Source organism: Pinus tabuliformis, chromosome X (assembly GCF_031772625.1).
Source record: "Pinus tabuliformis cultivar Carrire ecotype Pingquan chromosome X, CPIR1, whole genome shotgun sequence".
In the NCBI taxonomy this organism is placed as follows: domain Eukaryota; kingdom Viridiplantae; phylum Streptophyta; class Pinopsida; order Pinales; family Pinaceae; genus Pinus; species Pinus tabuliformis.
Window position 1 is genome coordinate 1419027440 of NC_142308.1, and position 22377 is coordinate 1419049816.

At 40.7% G+C, this 22377-nt stretch overlaps 1 protein-coding gene across 1 annotated transcript in view; it reads left to right on the forward strand.

Moving 5' to 3' along the window:
- The first annotated feature begins 287 nt into the window (after positions 1–287).
- The window catches only part of PWP2 (periodic tryptophan protein 2), a 127761-nt gene continuing 105671 nt past the window's right edge, over positions 288–22377 (forward strand). Inside the window, exons 1-3 of the mRNA XM_089452870.1 lie at positions 288–1900; positions 2239–2490; positions 2651–2743. Of these exons, the coding sequence (XP_089308996.1) occupies positions 515–1900; positions 2239–2490; positions 2651–2743 (1731 nt within the window). The 5' untranslated portion in view covers positions 288–514. The remainder of the gene's footprint in view (positions 1901–2238; positions 2491–2650; positions 2744–22377) is intronic.

Below are 22377 nucleotides of genomic sequence, written 5' to 3' on the forward strand. Positions count from 1 at the left end.
ATAAAGACAAGTGGGTGAAGTTCTATCTCTTCTTTTTTATACAATTGCATAGAAATCCCATAAACTAGATCTTTTTCGATAATAATATTTTATGGATATTTTTGAGATTGATATGTACTTTCAAAATTTTGAATTTTTTAAAATTTCACCAATTCAGACTAAACAAACACTAAACTAACACACAGTACAAATTAACTCCCGTAAAATCAAGGCTATCCACTTATTAAGTTTCTTCTTAATTCAAGAGTATACTAGTCAAAGTTCAAAGTTTAGAGTTTAAGCTCGTGTGCGATGTAGAACACTTTCAAAACTCCACCGTTACTAATTTTCCCATCTGCGCGGTTTTTAAAACGTGTCGTTTACAAATTTTCCAAAACCCTTGCAGAACCCTACTGAAATAAGTTTTCAGCTGAGAGCCTACAATATCCCACTGTGATTAGTTTGCAGGAGAGAGAGGCATGAATTGCAGGTTAAGAAGCTGCTCGACGCCCCATACAGGGGCGGAAATGCGATCATGTCAGATAACACTCAGCTCCTGACGCCCGTGGGTAACCGTGTCTCTGTTGTGGACCTCGTGAAGTCGGAGACTGTGACGCTTCCCTGCGAGAACACCAAGAATGTGACGCGGATTGCTGTCTCCCCCAACGGGACCCTTCTCCTCTCTGTTGACGAAGAGGGCCGTTGTCTGCTTATCAACCTCCATCGCCGCGTCGTCCTGCACTGGATTTCCTTCAAGAATGCCGTCAGGGCCATCAAATTCAGCCCCGACGGTGCCCTCTTTGCCGTCGCCATCGGCAAGCTCGTACAGGTCTGGCAGACGCCTGGCTTCAAGAAGGAATTCCTGCCGTTCCAACTCGTGCGGACGTTAAAGGGCTGTCACGACCACGTTACTTGCCTGGATTGGAGCCCCGATGGCCAGTGGATACTCGCCGGTTCCAAGGACTTAACGGCCAGGCTGTTTTCTTTGAACCCCATCGATGGTTATCGGCCGATTTCGCTCCTGGGCCACCGGAATGCCTTGGTCGGGGTTTTCTTCAAGGTGGCGAAGAATCGCCGCGACGTCGAGGGGGCGTACACGATTTCGAAAGACGGCGCGATTTTCAGCTGGAATTTTTATACGGGCACCGATGAAAATCATTGGAAAACGGCAAGCTTTAACCATTCTCAGATTGCCGTCAACAGACGTGAAGCAAATTCAAATGGTTTGGATAAGAGAAAGTGGGAGGACGAAGACGAAGAAGTTGATGCAGCAGTCATGATAAATCCCAATGAAACTGCTGAAACGCTAAACCCTGGCAATGAAACCCTAAATTCTACTGAAGCCCGAAAGGGCTCTGTAAACGGTATTACAGGCAAGAAAAAGAAAAAGAAAACTCATAATGATGAACCTCAAATAGATTCCACAGGGAATCAGAGTCATTTGGGTTCAGAAACTGAGGGCAATGAAAAACAAACGGTCGGAATTGAAGAAACCGACGTTTCTATGTCAAAGGATGGCCGACAAGAACCGGCTCAGGCTTTGCATAAAGGGCAGTGGGAGCTGTTGAAGAAGAATTTTTTCATGCAGTCAACAAATTTGACGGCCTGCGATTATCATGTAGAGCTCGATTTAATTGTTGTGGGATTTGCTTCAGGAATTTTTGGAATCTACCAGATGCCTGATTTTACGTGCATTCATTTACTGTCGATATCAAGGGTGAAGATTACAACAGCGGTTTTCAATGGGCTGGGAAATTGGTTAGCATTTGGATGTGCGAAATTAGGTCAGCTGCTGGTGTGGGAGTGGCGATCAGAAACTTATATATTAAAGCAGCAGGGTCACTATTTTGATGTTAATTGCCTGGACTACTCACCTGACTCGCAACTCTTGGCCACGGGGGCAGATGACAACAAGGTTAAGGTTAGTTGGAATTCTCTTATTCTTTTTTAATAAGAACAGCTGCCAGATTTTACACTCCAATCATTTTAGATGGCTAAGAACAAGAAGTCGCACATTCTCTTTATTCTCTTATTTTGATCTCCAGTAGATATTATTTTGAAAATAATTTATCAGCGCCTTGAATTTTTTGTGGACTAATGAATTATCCAAGGATGTATTTTGATCAATTGCAACTTTCATTAATTAAATTTAAAATTTTCAACCTCTTTTTTTGTTTGCGTATTAGTTTTTTTCAATTTGCACTCAGAAAGACATAACATAAGTCATTGTTATATCTACCATATTGGACATTTCAACAGGTTTGGACTGTCTCTTCTGGCTTCTGCTTTGTCACATTTGCGGAACACACAAATGCAGTTACTGCTGTTCATTTTTTGCCAGGAAACCATGCACTTCTTAGTGCATCATTAGATGGAACAGTACGTGCTTGGGATCTATTTCGATATCGAAACTTCCGAACTTTTACAACTCCTTCACCAAAACAGTTTGTTTCATTAGCAGCAGATCAGAGTGGTGAAGTAATATGTGCTGGTACCCTGGACTCATTTGAGGTAATTTACTGAATGATTGTCACAGTGATGGAACAAAGAATGTGCAGATTAAGAGATTTGTTGTTAGATATCAATTACAATTTTGATCTCTTTCCTTCACAAACTTAATTGATTGTCAATTCACAAAGCACTTGTTTCCTGCGATTTTTTAAAACTGCAGATTTTTGTCTGGTCAATGAAGACTGGTCGATTATTGGATGTGCTAAGTGGGCATCAAGGGCCTGTTCATGGATTGGCATTTTCACCAACAAATGTATGGCTTACTCTGACTCAACAGTTCTGCAGTTTGTAAGAAATATTACAGAATCTAAATTTTATGACAGTTAAATCCCCGGAAACACTACAATTTTTTCCCCTCAAATGAGAATCACCTATGTTTGAACCAACATTTTTCATTTTCATTTCAAAGTCAATTTGGCATTGGCAGCACTCCAGGATTTCCATGTCACTATAACTTCATTACTTGTAAGATCATCAATTCATCTTCTTGTATGGGAGTTTTTGGTCATTTGTTTTCATTTATTTATTTTTGGATCATCATACAAAGGATTTTGAAAGTGCAAAGGTTTTTTCTCACTAATTATCAATTGTTTGCCAAAGTTCGAGGTTAATAAAATTTTCAATGTGTGAAGGGGTTGCATTGCATAGTAGAACAGTCTTTTGGCTTGGAACTATATCAATGTTATCATAACCAAATCAGAAAACACTCTGAACCGGGAATTGGTTGGAACCGGTAAAAAGCCGGACCAAAAAAACTGTCAACCAAAAACACATAAAATATTCAGATTTAAAATAAAAGCATATATATTCATGTGCATCCATATGAATCCAAATCATTTATGCACAAATAAAGAAAAGTTCTCATTTATATAGCATGTAAGGGTGCACATGACCAAAATAACATTGAGTGCAATCCATCTCTGAACTGAAAATACATCAACAAACAGGCTCTAGATGGCCTCTAACATCCCAAAAAAATCATGCTACAACAAATGCCTACCTATCATCAAAATCATTGCATATATTGGGATTTTTGTCATCAATATCACCCTCTAAGCATTAAAATAACATAGAAAAAATGTAGCATGTCAAATCAAGATTTTGTTTGAGTGATGGGTACATTTTTAGTAGGGTCGTGATAGAGGAGTTCGACAACCAATGCCACTAACATCAAGGTACATAGAGGGTTTGGTGCTCTTGATTAAATACTAGTTCCATACCCTCGTACATGACCAAATTCGATGGAAACATTACAATTCCCCCAATCTTGAAATCCTGAAAAACTGTTAAGTCTGTTGGATTTTGAGTGAGATTTAAAATTGTACTTTCTCCATATGAAATCCAATTAGGTTGGAGCCACTTTCAAACATCTTGAGTCATTTCGTGGTAATGTTAGAAATTTAAGTAAAAGGATGAAAATGAAAGATAAAGGAGAATGCCATTTTTTACTTTAAGAATTTAACATCACCATGAATTGCATAGCAATACCAGGGCTGTAGGCTTGAAAATTAGGCTGCCCCTTTGAAAAATTCCTGTTTTTTCTTAAAAAAATTGTGTTTCAAACATCTTTGATCAACTTATACGAAAACGATCGTTTTGGTACGTGTTAATTTTAGGTAACAATGGTATGTTTATGTTTAAGAGCAATTTTTACTTCAATTTCTTTATTAGCCCAATATCGATATCCAATTTAGCAATCACATCAACATAATAGTAAAATGCACATAGAACATAAACATAAACATAAACAATAGAAGACAAGCCAAGATAAGTGGACATAAGATGTGGCACCAGCCAGAGACAAACCCCAATGTGGGGAAACCCTTGATCAATTCTTCTTTTATTATTCAATAGTTCAACAGAGAGAGAGAGTGCAATTTACAAATCCGATAATTTATGACAGCATTAAAAAGCCCTAACCAGAAAAGTCAACGTTGGGCAAACAACGCATAATTCTTCCTCTAATCAACTCGGTCAAATCTAGTCAACTTCGGCCTACAACAAGCCTAATTAGCCCAAAATAGTCTGAAAAAGTCTAGTCAAAACTGGTCAACGAAAGTCAACTCTGCGGCCAGCCCTAGGATAGTCAACGCCGGTCAATGGAGAGGTCAGATTGCCTCGATTTGAGTGCCCAGATTTGTGGCTTGTTAAGACAGATATACCTCACTCAAACTGAAGTCAAAACAGGTCAACGCTTGAGGTCCCTGCAGTCAAACAACCTCCCCGCAACTCGATCAATGTAGTCAAACAGAAATTCGTCCTTCTTCCTTTGCACATGTGAGAGAAAGCTACCCAGATATGCATACCCAATCACAAGAGGAGAGAGAGAAATGTGAGATGAGATGATGGTGAAAATGACTTGAGGTCTCCTCCTTTTATATGCAACATTGAGGATGAGTTGGGGGTTTGAATGCCTGTTTTGCTTGCTGGCTGACCTTGACAATTTGTCCATAATATAAATAAATTCATATCTTTATTTGTACATGTCGGAATCAGATGATCTTTAGATAAATCTTACACCTCTCGGAGAGAGGAATTTATGGAAAATATCAACTGTCATAAATAAGATGGCCCATGTGGAGTTTGGCCCTAGTTGCCAATTTTAACACTCCCTCTCAACTAGGGAGAACTCCATCTGCTAATCCATCTGCCAATTTGTACTATCTCTGCCATCAATGCACTGCTTTGCACTGCTGAACTATGAAGTAGAAGAACTGATCGAGAATGTATCATACCATTCTCTACTGATTCGAAGTTAGTCCCAGATAAAATAGAGTGTCTCGTACCACTCTTATTGACCTGAAGTTAGTTCCAATCAAAGGAGAGTGTCTCATACCACTCTTATTGACGCGAAGTTAGTTCGAATTGATCCCAGATCAATATCGGTCATCCTAGCATAGGGGGTACGGTAGTACACGATGCGTCCATCGGTAGTACTATGGTCTCTATCCTCATTTCCCTACTCATTGGCCAGATGAGAGGTACTTCCCATGAGTCCTAGATTGCATGGGTAGGATGTCTCAACAGGAGAAGGATGAACCACTCATTTTGCCTACATGTCCCCAGGGGTATTACAGGGGAAGGCTAAACCACTCATCATGTACACAACAAACCACTAGGGGAAGGCTGAACAACTCACCTTATGGTTGTTCATCGCTCCAAGAATTACCCCAAGCCCTCCCGAAGCTCCCAGAGCTCAATGTCCATATCATACAGGACCCTCATAAGAGGGTCTCTCCACGACTCCAAGTCGTTCTCGGAAGGTCAAGAACTTGACCTTCTCTAGGGGCTTTGTCAGAATATCGGCGACCTGTTCATTAGTCCTAATGTGATGGAGCCTTATTGCTCCTCGTTGTACCATATCCCGGATAAAGTGGTACCTGATATCTATACGCTTGGATTGATCATGAAACACAGGATTCTCTGATAATCAGATGCCACTCTGGTTGTCACAGAGGATCACGGTGGTATATGACACATGTCCAAACAACTCACTGAAGAGCTTCCTCAACCAGACAGCTTCACAGGAGGCCATACTAGCAACTATGTATTCGGCCTCAACGGTGCTCAAGGCAACCAATTTCTACTTTCTGCTCACTTAGGATATTGACGGCGAACCAAAGAAAAACAACATGCATAAGTGCTCTTGCGATTCACTACACTGCCAAACCAATCAGCATCAGAATAACCATGTAGCCTCACATCTCCGACAGTGTATCTCAGTGCATGAGTGATTGTGCCCCGAAGATATCCCAGAAGATTCTTGGCACCAATCCAATGTATATGATGAGGCTCAACCATATATTAACTCAACGTGTTAACTGCAAAACATATGTCCGGATGGGAGTTCACCAGGAACATCAATGCTCGTATGAGTTGACGATACTCACGAGCATTTCCTAATTCAGGTCAAGCAACACTACCGCATAACTTCTTAAAGTTAAGTTCCATCTGGGTAGTCATAGGCTTGCAGTCCACCATCCCAAATCTTTCTAATATCTTCACAACATATTTTTCTCGAGATAGGAAAATTTCTCCTGGATTTTGCCAGACCTCCAACCCTAGGAAGTAGTGCATCAGTCCTAGGTCTTTCATCTCAAATTCAGAAGCCAACTCCCTCTTACATTTGTGAAGGAGAGGGTCTGCAGTTGTCAGAAAGAGGTTGTCCACATAAAGTACCAGTATGAGAGGTTTATCATTTTCAACCTTAAAGTAAAGGTTCGGATCGACTTCACTTCTAGTGAATCACAACTTCATTAGATAGCTATCAATCCTCTCATACCAGGCTTGGGGTGCTTCCTTCAAGCTATAGAGAGCTCTCTTCACCCTGCATACATGAGATTCCCGGTCATGAACCTCAAGCCCCTCAGGTTGTTCCACATAGACTTCCTCTTTGATCGAACCATGCAAGAAAGCGGTCTTGACATCCATCTGATGCAAGTTCCATCCTTGCGAGGCAGTAAGGGCTATGATCGAGTGGATGATGGTGTATCGGTCCTCGGGCAACAGGTGCAAATATCTCATCGTAATCTACACCTTCCTTTTGAGAGAAGCCTCGAGCAACAAAGCGAGCCTTGAACTTTTCTACACTTCCATCAGCTCCATGCTTGATTTTGTAGAGCCACTTAGAGGTGACAACTGATTTGTCCTAAGGTCTAGGAACCACATGCTAGATTGACTCGTATTCTTCATTCATAGCATCCTTCCATACTTGTTGCTTCACGATTTCTTCGAATGATGAAGGCTTATTTTGAATGATAGTGCTCATGACAGTCATGTCTCCTTGATACTTGTTCTACTTCTTGCTTTCACAGAAAGTCCCCCTTTGTGCAGTATGTCTCTGGGCATCTTCGAGAGTCTCCCTAAGCCATGAGGGTCTCCTCTTGGAGGAGGAGGGCTATGGAGAAGGAGGATCAATAGGATCCTTAGGTTCATCGACATTCGACATCGTTTCATCTTCTTTTGCACCCTAATTTCCGGTGTCAGCTTCTTTGTCCTTCCTTGGGATAGGAAGGTTGTTGGCCATATCTTCGTCGAAGGTGACATCATGACTTATCTCAACTTCCCTTTGACCAACCACATAAATTCTATAACCTTTAGAATTTTCACTATAGCCCACAAAGATTCTTTTCTTCCCTGATACACCCAATTTGCTTCTTTTTTCTTTCGACACATGAAAATATACGGGACTTCCAAAAATTCTAAAATGAGAGACATCAGGTTTCTTATCAGTGAACATTTATTTGGGAGTCTTGGAGTCCAATGCTTGATGAGGGCATTGGTTTTGAACATACACGACGGTATTTGCAGCTTCAGCCCATAGGAACTTTGAAAGCCCTTGATCATGAAGCATGGCACGAACAACTTCTACAATAGTACGATTCTTCCTTTCAGCTACACCATTCTGCTCGGGAGTGTATGGTGTTGTAGTCTCCCTCTTAATACCAACTTCTCTGCAATAATCATGGAATTCATTTGATTTGTACTCAGTCCCATTATCAGTCCTCAATATCTTGATTTTCTTTTCAGATTGGTTTTTGATCATGGCTTTGAAGTGACGGAACTAGGTGAACACTTCATCCTTTTTTTCAAGAAGTATTTCCAGGTCTTGCGAGAATAATCATCCGTAAAGGTGAGATAATCCTCCCAAAGAGTTTACGGGCATCATGCCAGATATGTTGGAGTGGATCAATTGCAATATATCTGTGGTCTTTCTATTACTTGAGGGGAATGGTCCCCTTGTAAGTTTTCCTTCGGCACATCCTGGACATACACCTCTGTGCTCTACTTTGAACTCAGGCATACCTGTCACTGTCTGTCTCACATCCGGTAGAGCCTTATAATGAAGATGGGCAAACCTCCTGTGCCATAGTTCAGATTGTAGAGATGTGTCGCAAGACATAGCTCCCAATGGACTTCCTCCAACTTGATACAAAGTGTCAACCGTGAACCCAAGAGTAAAAGCATCTGTAAAATTCCTATTCCAAACACGTACCTTTCCATCGATGAATGCCACCTTGTATCCTTTGTCTTTCATTGCCGAAATGTACACCAGGTTCTTTTTGAGATCATATACATATAGTACTTCTTATAGATGAATAGTGTTACCTTGATTCAATTGAAGGGTAACATTTCCTACTCCCTTTACAGGATAGGTGGCATCGTCTCCATGGATAATCTCCAAGTTTGTCTCCTTCTCTATCAGATTAGAGAGAGCTTCCTTGTATTTGGTGAAGTGCTTTGAGGCACCACTATCAAATAGCTAATTCCCCAAAATGTCTGGTGGAGAGGTAGTTGAGAGGGCCAATATAAGATAGTACTCCTTTTGCTTATTGTTAACAACATTTGATTCTTCATACCTGGAGTTCCTTGCTTTCTCAGAGGGTCGACCATTTCCTTGATGTCCCGCATTCCTTTTTCCTTTGCCATTGTACCTGCCATTCCTTTGATCGTTGTGGTTGATGTTGCTCATAGAATGATTATGATCATCATCATGCGATGTGTCCCTTCTATTTGGACACTCCCTTGCATAGTGGCCAAACTTATTGCAAACAAAGCACATGCCCTTCCTTCCTCCCCTAGATCCAGGTTTTCCATTGAAATGACCCTGCATTATTTCTCCTTTTGGCATGAGCGGAGAATGCAGTGGGGTTGCTTCTATTAGAAGGCATTTCTTGCTCCACCATTCTTGTTTCTTCTTGAATGCATCTTGACATCAATTCTTCAAACCCTGGAATTCGATCATTATTGAGAATAGTGGTTCTAAATATATACCACTCGGGTGGGAGTCCTCCAAGGGTAGTGATAGTAAGTTCCTTGTCAGGAATGACCTCTCCAATCAAAAGTAGATCATTCTTGATCTCAGTGATCCTTAAGAAGTAGGATTGAATATCCTCGTCCTTGCCCTTCTTAATATCCTTCAACTTATTTTTGAGAAATAAAATTTGATTAGCATCACTAACCTTGAACATGCTGATCAACTTGTCGTAGATCTCCTTGGAGGTCTTCAAATCAGAGATGTAGGCCACTAGACGCTTGTCAATGGAATCTTTGATAATCTTCTTTGCAGTTGTCTATAATGCGACTTTTTGGAAGCTTTTCCGGTCAAAATCCGGCAACAATTTATTGGAATCGCAAGTTTGATAGCTAGTTTCTGCACAATCAAAGCGTCCCAAGGGTTTTTCAGGGTGCTAAATCCAAATATGTAGTTAAAAAACCATTTTAAATAATACAAATCAAGATTTAATCTTAATTTTTTCCGTCGGATTCCGTCACTGGAATCTCCAAAAAGTCTCATTATAGACAACTCCATCTTCTTTACTTTGACTTCAACTCTATTGTACTTGGTCTTTGCAGCGACTAGTGCATTCTAAGGAGGCTCACAGATTTTACCCTTCACATAATCCAACACTTCTTGTTCTTCCAAGGTCAAATCAAGAGACATCTTCCATCCATGATATTCGCGAAGCTTGTCTTCGGTCGGGAAGTGGGAGGAGGAACCCATTGAGCCTTTTGTCCTTCTCCAACTGTCTTTGGTGGTTGCTCTTTCACTCGTGCTTGGGCTTTGTCTTCACCTCAGCTCTGAAACCATGTTAATTTTAGGTAACAATGGTATGTTCTATGCTTAAGAGCAATTTTACTTCAATTTCTTTATTAGCCCAATATCAATATCCAGTTTAGCAATCACATCAACATGATAGTAAAATGCAGATAGAACATAAACATAAATAGTAGCCGACAAGCTAAGACAAGAGGACACAAGATGTGGCACCAACGAGGGACAAACCCCAATGTGGGGAAACCCTTGATCAATTCTTCTTATATTCTTCAATAGTTCAACAGAGAGATAGTACAATTTACAAATCTAATAATTTATGACAGCAGTGAAAAGCCTTAACTAGAAAAGTCAATGTTGGTCAAACAGGGCATAATTCTTCCTCTAATCAGCTCGGTCAAACCCTGTCAACTTCGACCTCTAATGGTAAGTCTAATAAGCCCAAAACAGTTCGAAAAGTCTAGTCAAAACTGGTCAATGAAAGTCAACTCTGCGGCTAGCCCTAGGACAGTCAACGTTGGTCAAAGGAGAGGTCGTATTGCCTCGATTTGAGTGCCCAAGGTCTGCGGCCTACTAGGATAGATATACCTCACTCAAACCAAAGTCAAAACTGGTCAACGCTTGAGGTCAGTGCAGTCAAACAACATCCCTGCAGCTCGGTCAACATTGGTCAACGCAGTCAAATAGAAATTCGTCTTTCTTCCTTAGCACGTGAGAGAAAGCTGCCCATATATGCGTACCTAATCACAAGAGGAGAGAGAGAGATGTGAGATGAGATGATGGTGAAAATGACTTGAGGTCTCCTCCTTTTATATGCGACGTTGAGGATGAGTTGGAGGTTTGAATGCATGTTTTGCTTGCTAGCCGACCTTGACAATTTGTCCATAATATAAATACATTCATATCTTTATTTGTACGTGTTGGAATCAGATGATCTTTAGATCAATCCTACACCTCTCAAAGAGAGGAATCCAAGAAAAATATCAACTGTCATAAATAAGATGACCCATGTGGAGTTTGGCACTAGTTGCCAATTTTAACAGTACAAAACCGGTCGGGTTGGTGAAAAAAGGCTGGTTTGGCATCGAATCGACCAGTTTTGGTTCCGAACCTAGAACCGTACTGGTTTGGTCCCCAAACAGGTCGAACCGCTTGGTTCCATCGATTTCAGTCCGGTTCTAATAAACTAAACTATATATTTTGCCAAAGTTGCTCTGAATGCAGCTAAGCTCATCTTTGGTTGATCTCATGTCGCTAGGCTAGGTCAAACTACAATTAGAATGAAACCTATGTTCCACCAAGACTTCGGTGCAGGGATTCCACCAAGACTTCGGTGCGGGGAGACACACAGGGGGATGTGTGGGGGTACCCTCAAATTTGAGGGAAATTTCGTGGGTGCAGGGGGGGATGTCGGGGTATATATTTTATAATTATATATAAAATTAAAGTTCATATTCAATAATGAAAGGATAAATAGAATAATAGTAATAGTAAATACATTGATCCACACATAAAATTTAAATTCATAATTAAATTAAATAATGACATATAATGATCTATCCTCATCATTCATTTTGATACATACATTATTCATATGACATACTCATCAAACATCCATACCATGAGATTCAATAATAAAATTCAATAATGAAATATTCAAATACATTGATCCATATCATTCATCATTCTATAATCTACATGGATTTAAAAATTAAATTCATCATTCATCATTCTTGAATCTAAATTAAAATTTAAAAGCAAAACAATAGTATATTACTATATAATATATACTAGATACTGAAGCTTGAGCACTAAAATAGTAAACTGCTAAATTCAAAATTGATATAACTCAAAGTCCCAAACTTAAAAATGGTTAAGAGTGAGGAGTCAATAATTGGTCTGAGATCATCAATATTTAGTGTCACGACTCAAAAGTTAAAATTGAAAAGTAAAAATGGACAATGAGGACTGAAAATAAAATCAACATCAAAGAGTCAATCTCAATGATTGGTCCTCTACATTAAGTGTTATTAGACAAATTCAAGGAGGGGGACGCATCCCCTCTCAAAAGGGGAACACCTAGAAGCACCCCTTTTGAGGGGGGATGCCCAAAAGCACCCCTTTTGGGGCGTCGCATCCCCCATATTGGGGAAACGCACCCCCTGTGTCTCCCCGGACTCCCCAAAAGGGATGCGTGATGCACCCCCAGACGTCCCCTCTTCCCGGGTGCGTGGGGTGCGAGGGATGCGTGCACACGATCCTGGGGGACGTGTCCCCGTGGAACACTGAACGAAACATTAGTGGATGATGTGAAACTTTGTTGGCCTCAACATTGAACTAATGTGTCATTGGCAACCTAGACCATTTTGGTTAAAACTTTTCACAATTTCATAGGTTTTCCTTCGTATATTTATTTTGAATTAAAGTTTTTTTTTTTTGTTTTTTGTTTTGTGTATTAATATATAGAATTTGTAAAATGGATTGCCAATCCAGCCTCCACAAGCATGAGCAAAAGCTAACAAAACAGAAAAACGCACATTGGCTTATGCCAAAACTCCCCCATCTATACACATATAAGCTAGGAGCCCAGTGTCGAAAGAGACATAACAACAATAAACATAGGGGTAACCCAAAGATGATAGATAAACTAAGAATTAATCCCGCCTCCATGGTGGTTGGGTAGTAGACATGATCATTTGGGTTGGGGACCAATGATCCCCCAATAATTGGGGGATCTGCATTTGTTGGTTGCATTAGTGTGAGGCTTAGGAGGTGAAGGCCCTTTAGATATCACTATTCCTAGCGTTGAAAATTGTTAGTTATGCTAGGGTAGGGCTTGAGGGCAACTCTTGTCGTGCTTGCATCTCATATGCACGTCTTTGTGAATGTGATGATAAGGCCTACTATCATCTCGGTGAGAACCAATTGATGTGGGCATCCATTATCTCGTAGACACTTTTTCTGGAAGCTTGAAGTGATAGGTAGGTAGGGTGGAACCATGAAAAATTTCATTGTTTTGGCGTGTTGTACTTGTCATTTCAAAGTCTCTTTTGTCCACTAATGTGGGCCAAGAGGGGCTAGATGGCTCTTTCTCATGGTATAGAGGGGCCCCACCCCGAAATGGTGAGATGTTGTTATAAAAGATCCATGTTCCATCTCCATTCGTAATTTCAATGCTTAAATTGTGATCTACGTTGATAGTTTGGCACAAGTTAGTGTGTCGTTGTACCAATCTTCCAAGGGATCACAAATGACCACATAGAGAGCAATGGGATTGCTAGCTAGAATAGTAATAATACATCATGGGAGCACAAGTGCCTGTCCAATAAAAAAGAGTAAAAGCAGATCTAATCTAACATCTAACTTTAACATCTACGGAAGAAAACGCTGTTGGAAAGTTGTAATAAAATATTAAAGGGCTAAATGTTGAAGATGTACAAAACTCTCTATAGAGATGCCTTGGAGGAGGATACCATTTGGAAGGAGAAGCATCAATGCTCCATTGACTTGTTGCATGACTAGGAGGAATGTGTTTGCCTGCCTTCAAAAGTGTTTTCCTCTTAGCATCCAAAGCTAAAGAGAACAAAACTCATGATAGAAGACTTGTTGATGGGGAGCAAGAGTCCTAATGTTTATAGGATCTTGACCCTGTTCAAATGGTGTTGATACCTACTTTCTTATTAGGGCCTATGATTGTTAGGAGCACTAGAAGAAAGGATGTAACTGTTTGAAAAGTATCCAACTAGGAATGACACCACTAAGAATGGATGGAAGCAGATGGTAAGGTATGACACCATCGATTAACACGACCTTCAAGGGTGAGAAAGAAAGTGACACGTGCAAAATCTTCATTATTAATTTCGTAATATTTACAAAATTTAAGAAATTTAGAGATGTACTCAGTTATGGATGTTCTATCCTCACCATCAAACTTTTATTGAGACAAGTGATAAAGAGGCTCATCAGGGATTAAAAGCTTACCAGGGGACAGGTTAGAAAAACACCCCGGGAGTATGATTTGAGGATGAGCCATTTCAGATAAGAGGTTCAAAACAGACTCAACGGGCACAACTTGTCATTTGGCCCTCCTTCTAGCGCCATTTGTTGATGGTGCTGGAAATCCGTCAACCAAGGGGGTCTCCTCGATGTGAAGTCCCAATTAAACCTCACACCGTTTGGAATAGGAGCCCCATTCAGAGTATCGGGCAAGTTGCCATATATTCTTATAGATTTGCCTTGGCTTTAGCTATTAGCAAGAGAGAAATGCATGTACATGCCTTTGCAAAAAGCAAGTGTGCCTGGTGAATGTTTAGTTGCGGGTGTATCAAGGTTCGCTTACTATGGAGGGAGGAAATGTGAGCCTCTAAGGGAAAGGTAATAGTACCATCCTAGTAGAGGCGCACACAAGCGAAAAGATAACTGCCTAACATCAAGCAGAATAATCCACATAGATGCGGCGATTATTACAACCATTACAACACATTTTCAATCAGATAAGCACTAAAATAACTGAAATAGTTCAACTACTTTAGTACAGGTGAAAGCAATCATGAATCATAAATATTCATAGAACAATCTTACAAATATTCACAATCTATGCATGAAAACATATCGGCCATCAGGGTTCAAGTATTAAGTAAAAGTCCCAAGATACATGAATACAACGAGCATCACTAGCCATAATATTGGAACATTGGAGTCACGACTTTCTCCCCAAAAGTATTAACTCTCTCTCTGATGCCTTATGGGAGAAGCCAAGGTGAAAAGTCCCCTACATGTACAATGAGGGTGTATGTATAACAAATGGAGTGATCATTCACCTTCCATGTGACTCTTGGACTACCCTCACGACTGTTTGAGTTCTTTGTGACCTTTCGACTCCACGTGACTTTTCACATTACATAGATGACTCTTGGACTTCCAGTTTACATTACATTTGCCAATATAGAATTTACATAATTCACAAATGATGTGGCACATGATGACTCATGATGTGACGTGGCATTGATGACATGGCACTGTCAAGCCACACTCTGTTGCTTCTTTGTCTTCAATAAGAGATGTCCAGTGCTTGATATGATTTGTTCTTCGTATCCACCCTCTAAAGGGTTGGGAATCAAATGGAGTTTTCATGCGGTATTGATCTTTGATCTTTTGTTGTAATCTAGTGTTCCTTCGTTTTCTCGCCTAATGATCATCTAATCTCTTTAGCTCCATATGTGTCTTCAAGCATGGTCCCCTTCTCCTTTTCCTCCCTCATCATCCTGTCATGATAAGATAGAGTACTTGCAATTGAAAACCATTCATGACAAGCCGACATTAGTCCGAAAAACCCCTAACCTAACATATTTCATGAACTCACCTGTTAGGGCTGACTGGTTGAGTGACTGGCCAAGGGATTGTGCAGTTCTAGAGGTCGAGGTCTGGGATTGAGGCTGGAGGCTACGCAATGCGTAGTTCAGGATAGCCAGGTTCAAGAGATTGCACAGTTGACAGACTTAAGAGTTCAAGGCTAGGGATGGAGGCTTGAAGATGCCTGCTGTGCAGTTCTGGGAGGACAGAGGCCAAGGCATTGCACAGTTGAGGGACTCAAGGACTCAGTTTGGAGGCTTGAGCCTTGAGACTACGCAATGCGCAGTTTTGGAGGCCTGGGCAGCGGAACTGCGCAGTTGAGGGACTCAGGCTGGAGGCTTGAGCCTTGAGTTTGCCCACTGTGCAGTTATGGGAGGCCAGGGGATTTGTAGTATACCTAGGGGGGATAGTATGGGGTACAGAAGGGGGGTACCGAAGGGAATAATGTAATAATGTGATGGGCCATAGTTAATAAATAAAGTGGTTAACCAGTGTCATGTAAGGGACCACAAGTAATGTAATAAGCCCATTGTATTAGATATATGGTATTGAGAGAACCATGGTAATGACCCATTGTATTGTATGTATGAGGCTTATATAGAGGCTAGAGACTTCCCATGGAGAGATGTGAAGTAATATTGTATGGACAAGCATATGGCTTGTGGAGTGTTCTCCCTCCTTAAGGAGTGATTGTATGGTGTTTCCCTACTTCAAGGGTTTTGATATTAATAAAGATCTGAAGTTTATCTATTTATCTCTTATTATTTATGAGTCAGATCTATTACAAATGGTATCAGAGCACTTTCTTGGGCAAGCGGAGAGATATTTTTATTTTTTATTTTTTTTTTGCAGGAAATTTTTGGGGTGGCGAGTTTGTAGATTAGATCTGAAACTTTTGGTGCAAAATTTGCAGAATCAAATAGCAAATTTGGATTATTTGTGAAAAAAATACCCAATTAAAAAAAAATCGCCTGAATCGGAGACCAGATGAGGGAGATATCGTTGATTTAAAAATCAGCTGTGTTGCAGAATTTCTTTGACGAAAATTCGTGGACGACAGATCTTTAGTTAATTTTTGTCATTTTCGTGGGGGAATTTTTAGAAACTAATTGCAGATTTGAGATCCACTTGAAAAATTACCCAATTTCAAAAAAACAATCGGTCGAATCAGAGTTCGTATGAGGGAGATACTGCTGATTTAAAATCAGTGATTTTTCATAAATTTTTGTTATGGCGGAAGAGTTGCAGCGCAAATATGAAATTCTAGAGTGTCTAGATCGGGATTTCTATCACATGGGAAGATGCAGAATGGTCGTTCCATTTCCAAAAACAAGTCATAATAAAGATTCTGAGTAATATTGACTGAACTGTGGCCATTTTAAATTTTCGACAAGTGATTTTTTCAAAGCCCTCTTCGTGGTTTTTAGCAAGATTTTTTACAAGAAAAGATGATAACCCTACTATTGAATAATTCATAAGAAGTCAAAAGTTCACATATGGGAAAAATTGGAAAGGTTTAGTATGGCTTGGTTTATAAGATGAGGTTGCCATATGGTGGAGATCACTTGACAACAAGAAGTTGTACAAACTTTCAGATGAAGAATTTGAAAAATTCATTTTAGACAAATGGTCTCATGCTGGAAAACAAGATAATGAGAAACATATGGGGTTATTTTCTACTGGTATCTCCTTATTACAAGTTCATGGATATATTCAGAAGGAGAATATCATTGTGTCTATAAATCCTAGTTGCAAGCAAAATCTTATAAATGTTAATTTGGGAAAAAAATTGTAAGTTCCAGCAAAACACATGGAAAACACACAGGTTGATAATGAGGATGTTCAAGTTTATAAAGATTTGAAGATTTCTGTGGATAAGTATATATTGCATTTTGATTTTTATGTTTCGGATATGGCTAATGTGGATGTTGTTTTGGGATACCCTTGGATGGAATCTGTTGGTACTATCAATATTAATGTGTAGAAGAAATTCCTGAAACTCTGGTATAAAAAGAAGAAAATTACATTACAGGATATTTCCATCAATAAACAGGTAGAGTCTAAGGAGGCTGAAGTAGAAAATGTTACAGGTACTGATACATCAGATGAGGAATCCGTGGTTGAAGTAATATTGGAAGATAAGCAACAACCGCAGGCACCACAACATGTACCAGATACTAATTAGGCTCCATGAGGTAGTGAATTAAAGAAATATACAGGTTCCATGAGGTCACTGTAACTTATTTTGATCAAAATCCTTGTCATATAACCATATGTCTCTGCCATACGAACATTCATATCTGTAATGTGAGTCGAGCCATACTGAATACAATTCGAGTCCACTGTAGTGTGATGCGATGCTAGAGATAGAGAAAATTCGAGCCACATAAATTTTGTGCCACAGAGAATATAGTGACCTTGGTGCTGAGATTAGAACCTTAGATATATATGAACCATGAACTTCCAAAATTGCGTGTCTTAGAGATCATTAGCGTGCCACTGTAATTCAAATGCGTGAAACAGAGTATATTAGCGTGCCGCTGTAATTCAAATGCGTGCCTCAGAGTATATTAGCGTATGACTTCGGTTCCTTTTTATGACGGCAGATAACTGCGGCTACATGTCTTGATTGCGGTTCCATATACCTTGACTGCGGCTCTTCTATCCCTGCGGCTTCATATACCTTAGCTCTCTACGGCTAGGTGTCTTCCTCACTGCGACTACTGCGGTTAGGGAATCACTGTGGCTAGGGCATCAGCTACTGCGTCTATGCCTCTTTGCGGTTGCGATAACAAGTCCGTTTCTTGCTGTGTATAGGGTCAATAGACAGCGGATTCAAGCCTTCATTTAGTCTTCACCTTTATTGCGTTTAGGGCTTCACATGGCTGTAGTTTAGGGTTGCGTATAAGGCCTTCACCATCACTGCGTTTAGGGTAAGGTAAGATCTCCCTTAACTACGGCTGGGATCCTCTCCCTTCATCTGTGTCTTGATGTCTCCTCCATGACTGTAATTTAGGGCTTCACTTGTAGGCCAGCGTATTACTCTTGGTGTCTCTCTCCTTCACCAAAAACCCAAAGACGTGGAGAGGAGGAGATCACATGAAGAGTATGTCTATAAAATGACTTCAAGTCCTCTCCTATTTATACTAAAACGTAGATGATGAATAGACATGACTATTGGGCTTCTGAGCCTACATAAGACGCTGGCCGACTTGACAATTTGATTAATAACACAAATAAATTCATATCTTTATAAATACTTATTGGAATCAGATGATCTTTAGATCAATCCTACACCTCTCAATGAGAGGGATCCAATAAAAATATCAGCTGCCATAAATAAGATGACTCACATGGAGTTTGGCCTTAGTTGCCAATTTTATCACTCCCTCTCAACTAGGGAGAACACCATTCGCTGATCCGTATGTCCAACTGTACTATCTCTCCCATCAGTGCCCTGCACTGCTCTTGCTCAGCTCTGCTCTGCTCAACTCTGCTCTGCTCTGCTCGAACTATGAAGAAGAAGAAGAAGTGGTCGAGGATATATCGTACCATCCTTCACTGACCTGAAGTCAGTCTCAGAGTGTGTACGACTGGTCCTAGACCAGTGTGCTACTGACCCGAAGTCAGTGTCATAGTGGGTACCACTCTCACTGGTCCCAGACCAGTATCATTGATCTCAGATCAATGAAGGTCATCCTAGCATAGGGAGTACGGTAGATACAAGGATGCGTCCATCGGTACTACTATGGTCCCTATCCTCATTTACTTGCTCATTGATCAGATGAGAGGTACTTCCCATGAGTCCCAGACTGCATGGGTAGGATGCCTCGACAAGAGAACTAATCATCCTGTCCATAGGAGAGCGAATCATCTTGTCCCACAAGAGAGTGAATCATCTTGTCCACAAGAGAGCGAATCATCCTGTGCACAGGAGAGCGAATCATCATCCTGTCCACAGGAGAGCGAATCATCCTGTCCACAGGAGAGCGAATCATCCTGTTCCATAGTCGCCACGGGGTGTCACAGGTGAAGGTTGAACTATTTACCCTGTACAAAGTGCACCAATAGGGGATGGTGAGTCACCCTGTGGTCATAAGTTGCTCTAGTAAGTACCCCAAGCCCCCAGAGCTCCCGGAGCTCAATGTATGCAACATGCATGACCCTTTTACAAGGGTCTCTCGACGACTCCAAATCGTTCGAGAAAATCACAGATTTGATCTTTCCCCCGGGGCTTTGACAAAGTGTAGAGACCTGTACATCATCTCACAACGATGGAGCTTCCTTGCTCATTGACTTACCATATCCCAGATAAGGTAGTATCTGATGTCTATATGTTGGAGCAATCATCGAATACGGGATTCCTCAATAATCAAATCCTACCTTTGGTTGTCATAGAGAATCACAGTGGTATTCATCATGTGTAAAAATAGCTCACTGAAGAGCTTCCACAACTAGGAAGCTTCATACGAGATCATACTCGTAGTTATGTATCCGGTCTCGGCGGTGCTTATAACAACCGACTTCTGCTTCCTGCTCATCCATGATATCTAAACAGAATCCAAAGAGAACCAGCACTAAGAAGTGCTCTAATGTTCCTCCACACTGCTTGCCCAGTCAGCATTCGAATAATCATGCAGTTTCATATTTCCGGCAGTGTATCTCTCTCCATGAGAGATTGTGCCCCGAAGATATCTCAGAAGATTCTTGGCACCATTCCAGTGAGGCTCAACCAAATATGAGCTCACCATGCTAACTGCAAAACATATGTCCGGATGGAAGTTCACCAAGAACATCAACGCGAATGAGTTTATGAAACTCAGAGGCATTTCCCAAATTTGGTCCCACATCACTACCATATAACTTCTGAAAGTTAAGATCCTCGAGGTAGTCACAAGCTTGCAGTTTATCATTCCACATTCGGTATTCAACTCCCTCTTACTTCTGCAAATGAGAGGGTCTGCACCTGTCAGAAATAGATCGTCCTCATAAGGTGCCGGTATGAGAGGTCTATCATCCACAACCTTTGAGTAATGGTTTGTATCGGTTTCACTCCTAGTGAATCTCAGCTTCATCAGACAAGCCATAGAGGGCTGTCTTCCAACTGTATACATGAGATTCCGGATCATGAATCTCAAACCCCTCGGGTTGTTCCAAACCTATGGACCTTTCCATCGATGAGTGTCACCCTGAAACCTTTTGACTTCCATTGCTGAAATGGACACCAGGTTCTTCTTGCGATCAGGTACATAAAAGAGATTTAGTAAGTGAATCGAGTTACCCTCATTCAATTGAGGGGTAACATTCCCTACACCCTTTCCGGGATAGGTGGCATCGACTCCAAGTATAATCCCACGATTGTTTCCATCTCACCGATCTATCCGATGAAGTGCCTTGAAGCACTACAATCAGGGCTAGTACAAGATAATTCTTCTTTATCTTATCAGAAACAACATTTGATTTTTCATACTTGGGGTTCCTTGCTTTCTTTGAAGAGTCGACCATTTCCTTGATGACCTGCATTACCCATCATTCCTTTGATCATTGAAGATGCCCCTGGAATGATTTTTATCTTCATCAAGATATGTGTCTCTGCCAGTTGGACACTCCTTCGCATAATGGCCGAACTTATTGCAACCAAGGCATCCGCCTTTCCTTCCACCCTTAGATCCGAACTTCCCAATGAAGTGATCTTTAGGTAGGCCATTAGGAACTTCCACCGCACCATTCTGATAATATACTCTGCTTCGACTTCACCCTTGGTGAATTTGAAGAGGGATGAGGAATCCATCGATCCTTTTGTCCTTTCCCAACTGTCTGCGGTGATTGCTCTTTCACTCTTGCTTGGGCATTGTCTTCACCTAAGCTCTGATACCATGTTAATTTTTGGTATGTTCTATGCTAGAGCAATTTATTTCAATTTTCACAGTTAGCTCAATATCTTTTTCAGATTAGCAATCACATCAACATTAAAGTAAACTGCAGATAGAACATAAATATAAATCGCCGAAGACAATCCAAGACAAGAGGACACAAGATGTGGCGCCAGCTAGGGACAAACCCCAATGTGGGGAAACCCTTGATCAATTCTTCTTTTATGTTCTTCAAAGTTCAGCAGAGAGAGAGAGATAGTACATTTACAACAGAGGTCAACGCTTTGACTTATTTAGATATGAACATAGATCATCACCTATAATGATGATACATGAGATCAGTTGAAGACATTCTGCTTCAACTGATTCTTCAAGGTGACGGCTTCACCTAACATAGTATTTCAGTTTGTAATCATGTTGCACCCGTCACTGCACTGAACGTAGTCATCACGCTGCTCCTTGCTAATGTGCCCATCATGCTGCATCATTCATCATCATGCTGCCCTTTACTAACATGCCCATCATGATGCTGTTGCAACTTCTTGTTGCTTCATCATGCTGCAACACTATACTTCTGTTGCTTCATTATGCTGCAACACTATACTTTTGTTGCTTCATTATGCTGCCATATGCATATCAGCCTTAGCTGCTTGCTATGGCTTGCAGCCTAGCAAATCAGCTAGGCTATAGTTCTAGATTCCTAGACCCAAGGTAGCAGCTCAACCCTCTGACTTCTAATCTGATGACAGCTGCTCCTAAACGTATCTCATCCAAGTTACTGTCATATACAGTCATATTAAGGATCACTTTTATGCACTAAAGTCACTATCATATCTGAAATTTCTGTCATGGATAAACTGTATCACATGTCACTGTAACTTATTTTGATCAAAATCCTTGTCATATAACCATATGTCTCTACGATATGAACATTCATATCTGTAATGTGAGCCGAGGCATACTGAATACAATTCGAGTCCACTGTAGTGTGATGCGATGCTAGAGATAGAGAAAATTCGAGCCACATAAATTTTGTGCCACAGAGAATATAGTGACCTTGCTGCTGAGATTAGAACCTTAGATATATATGAACCATGAGCTTCCAAA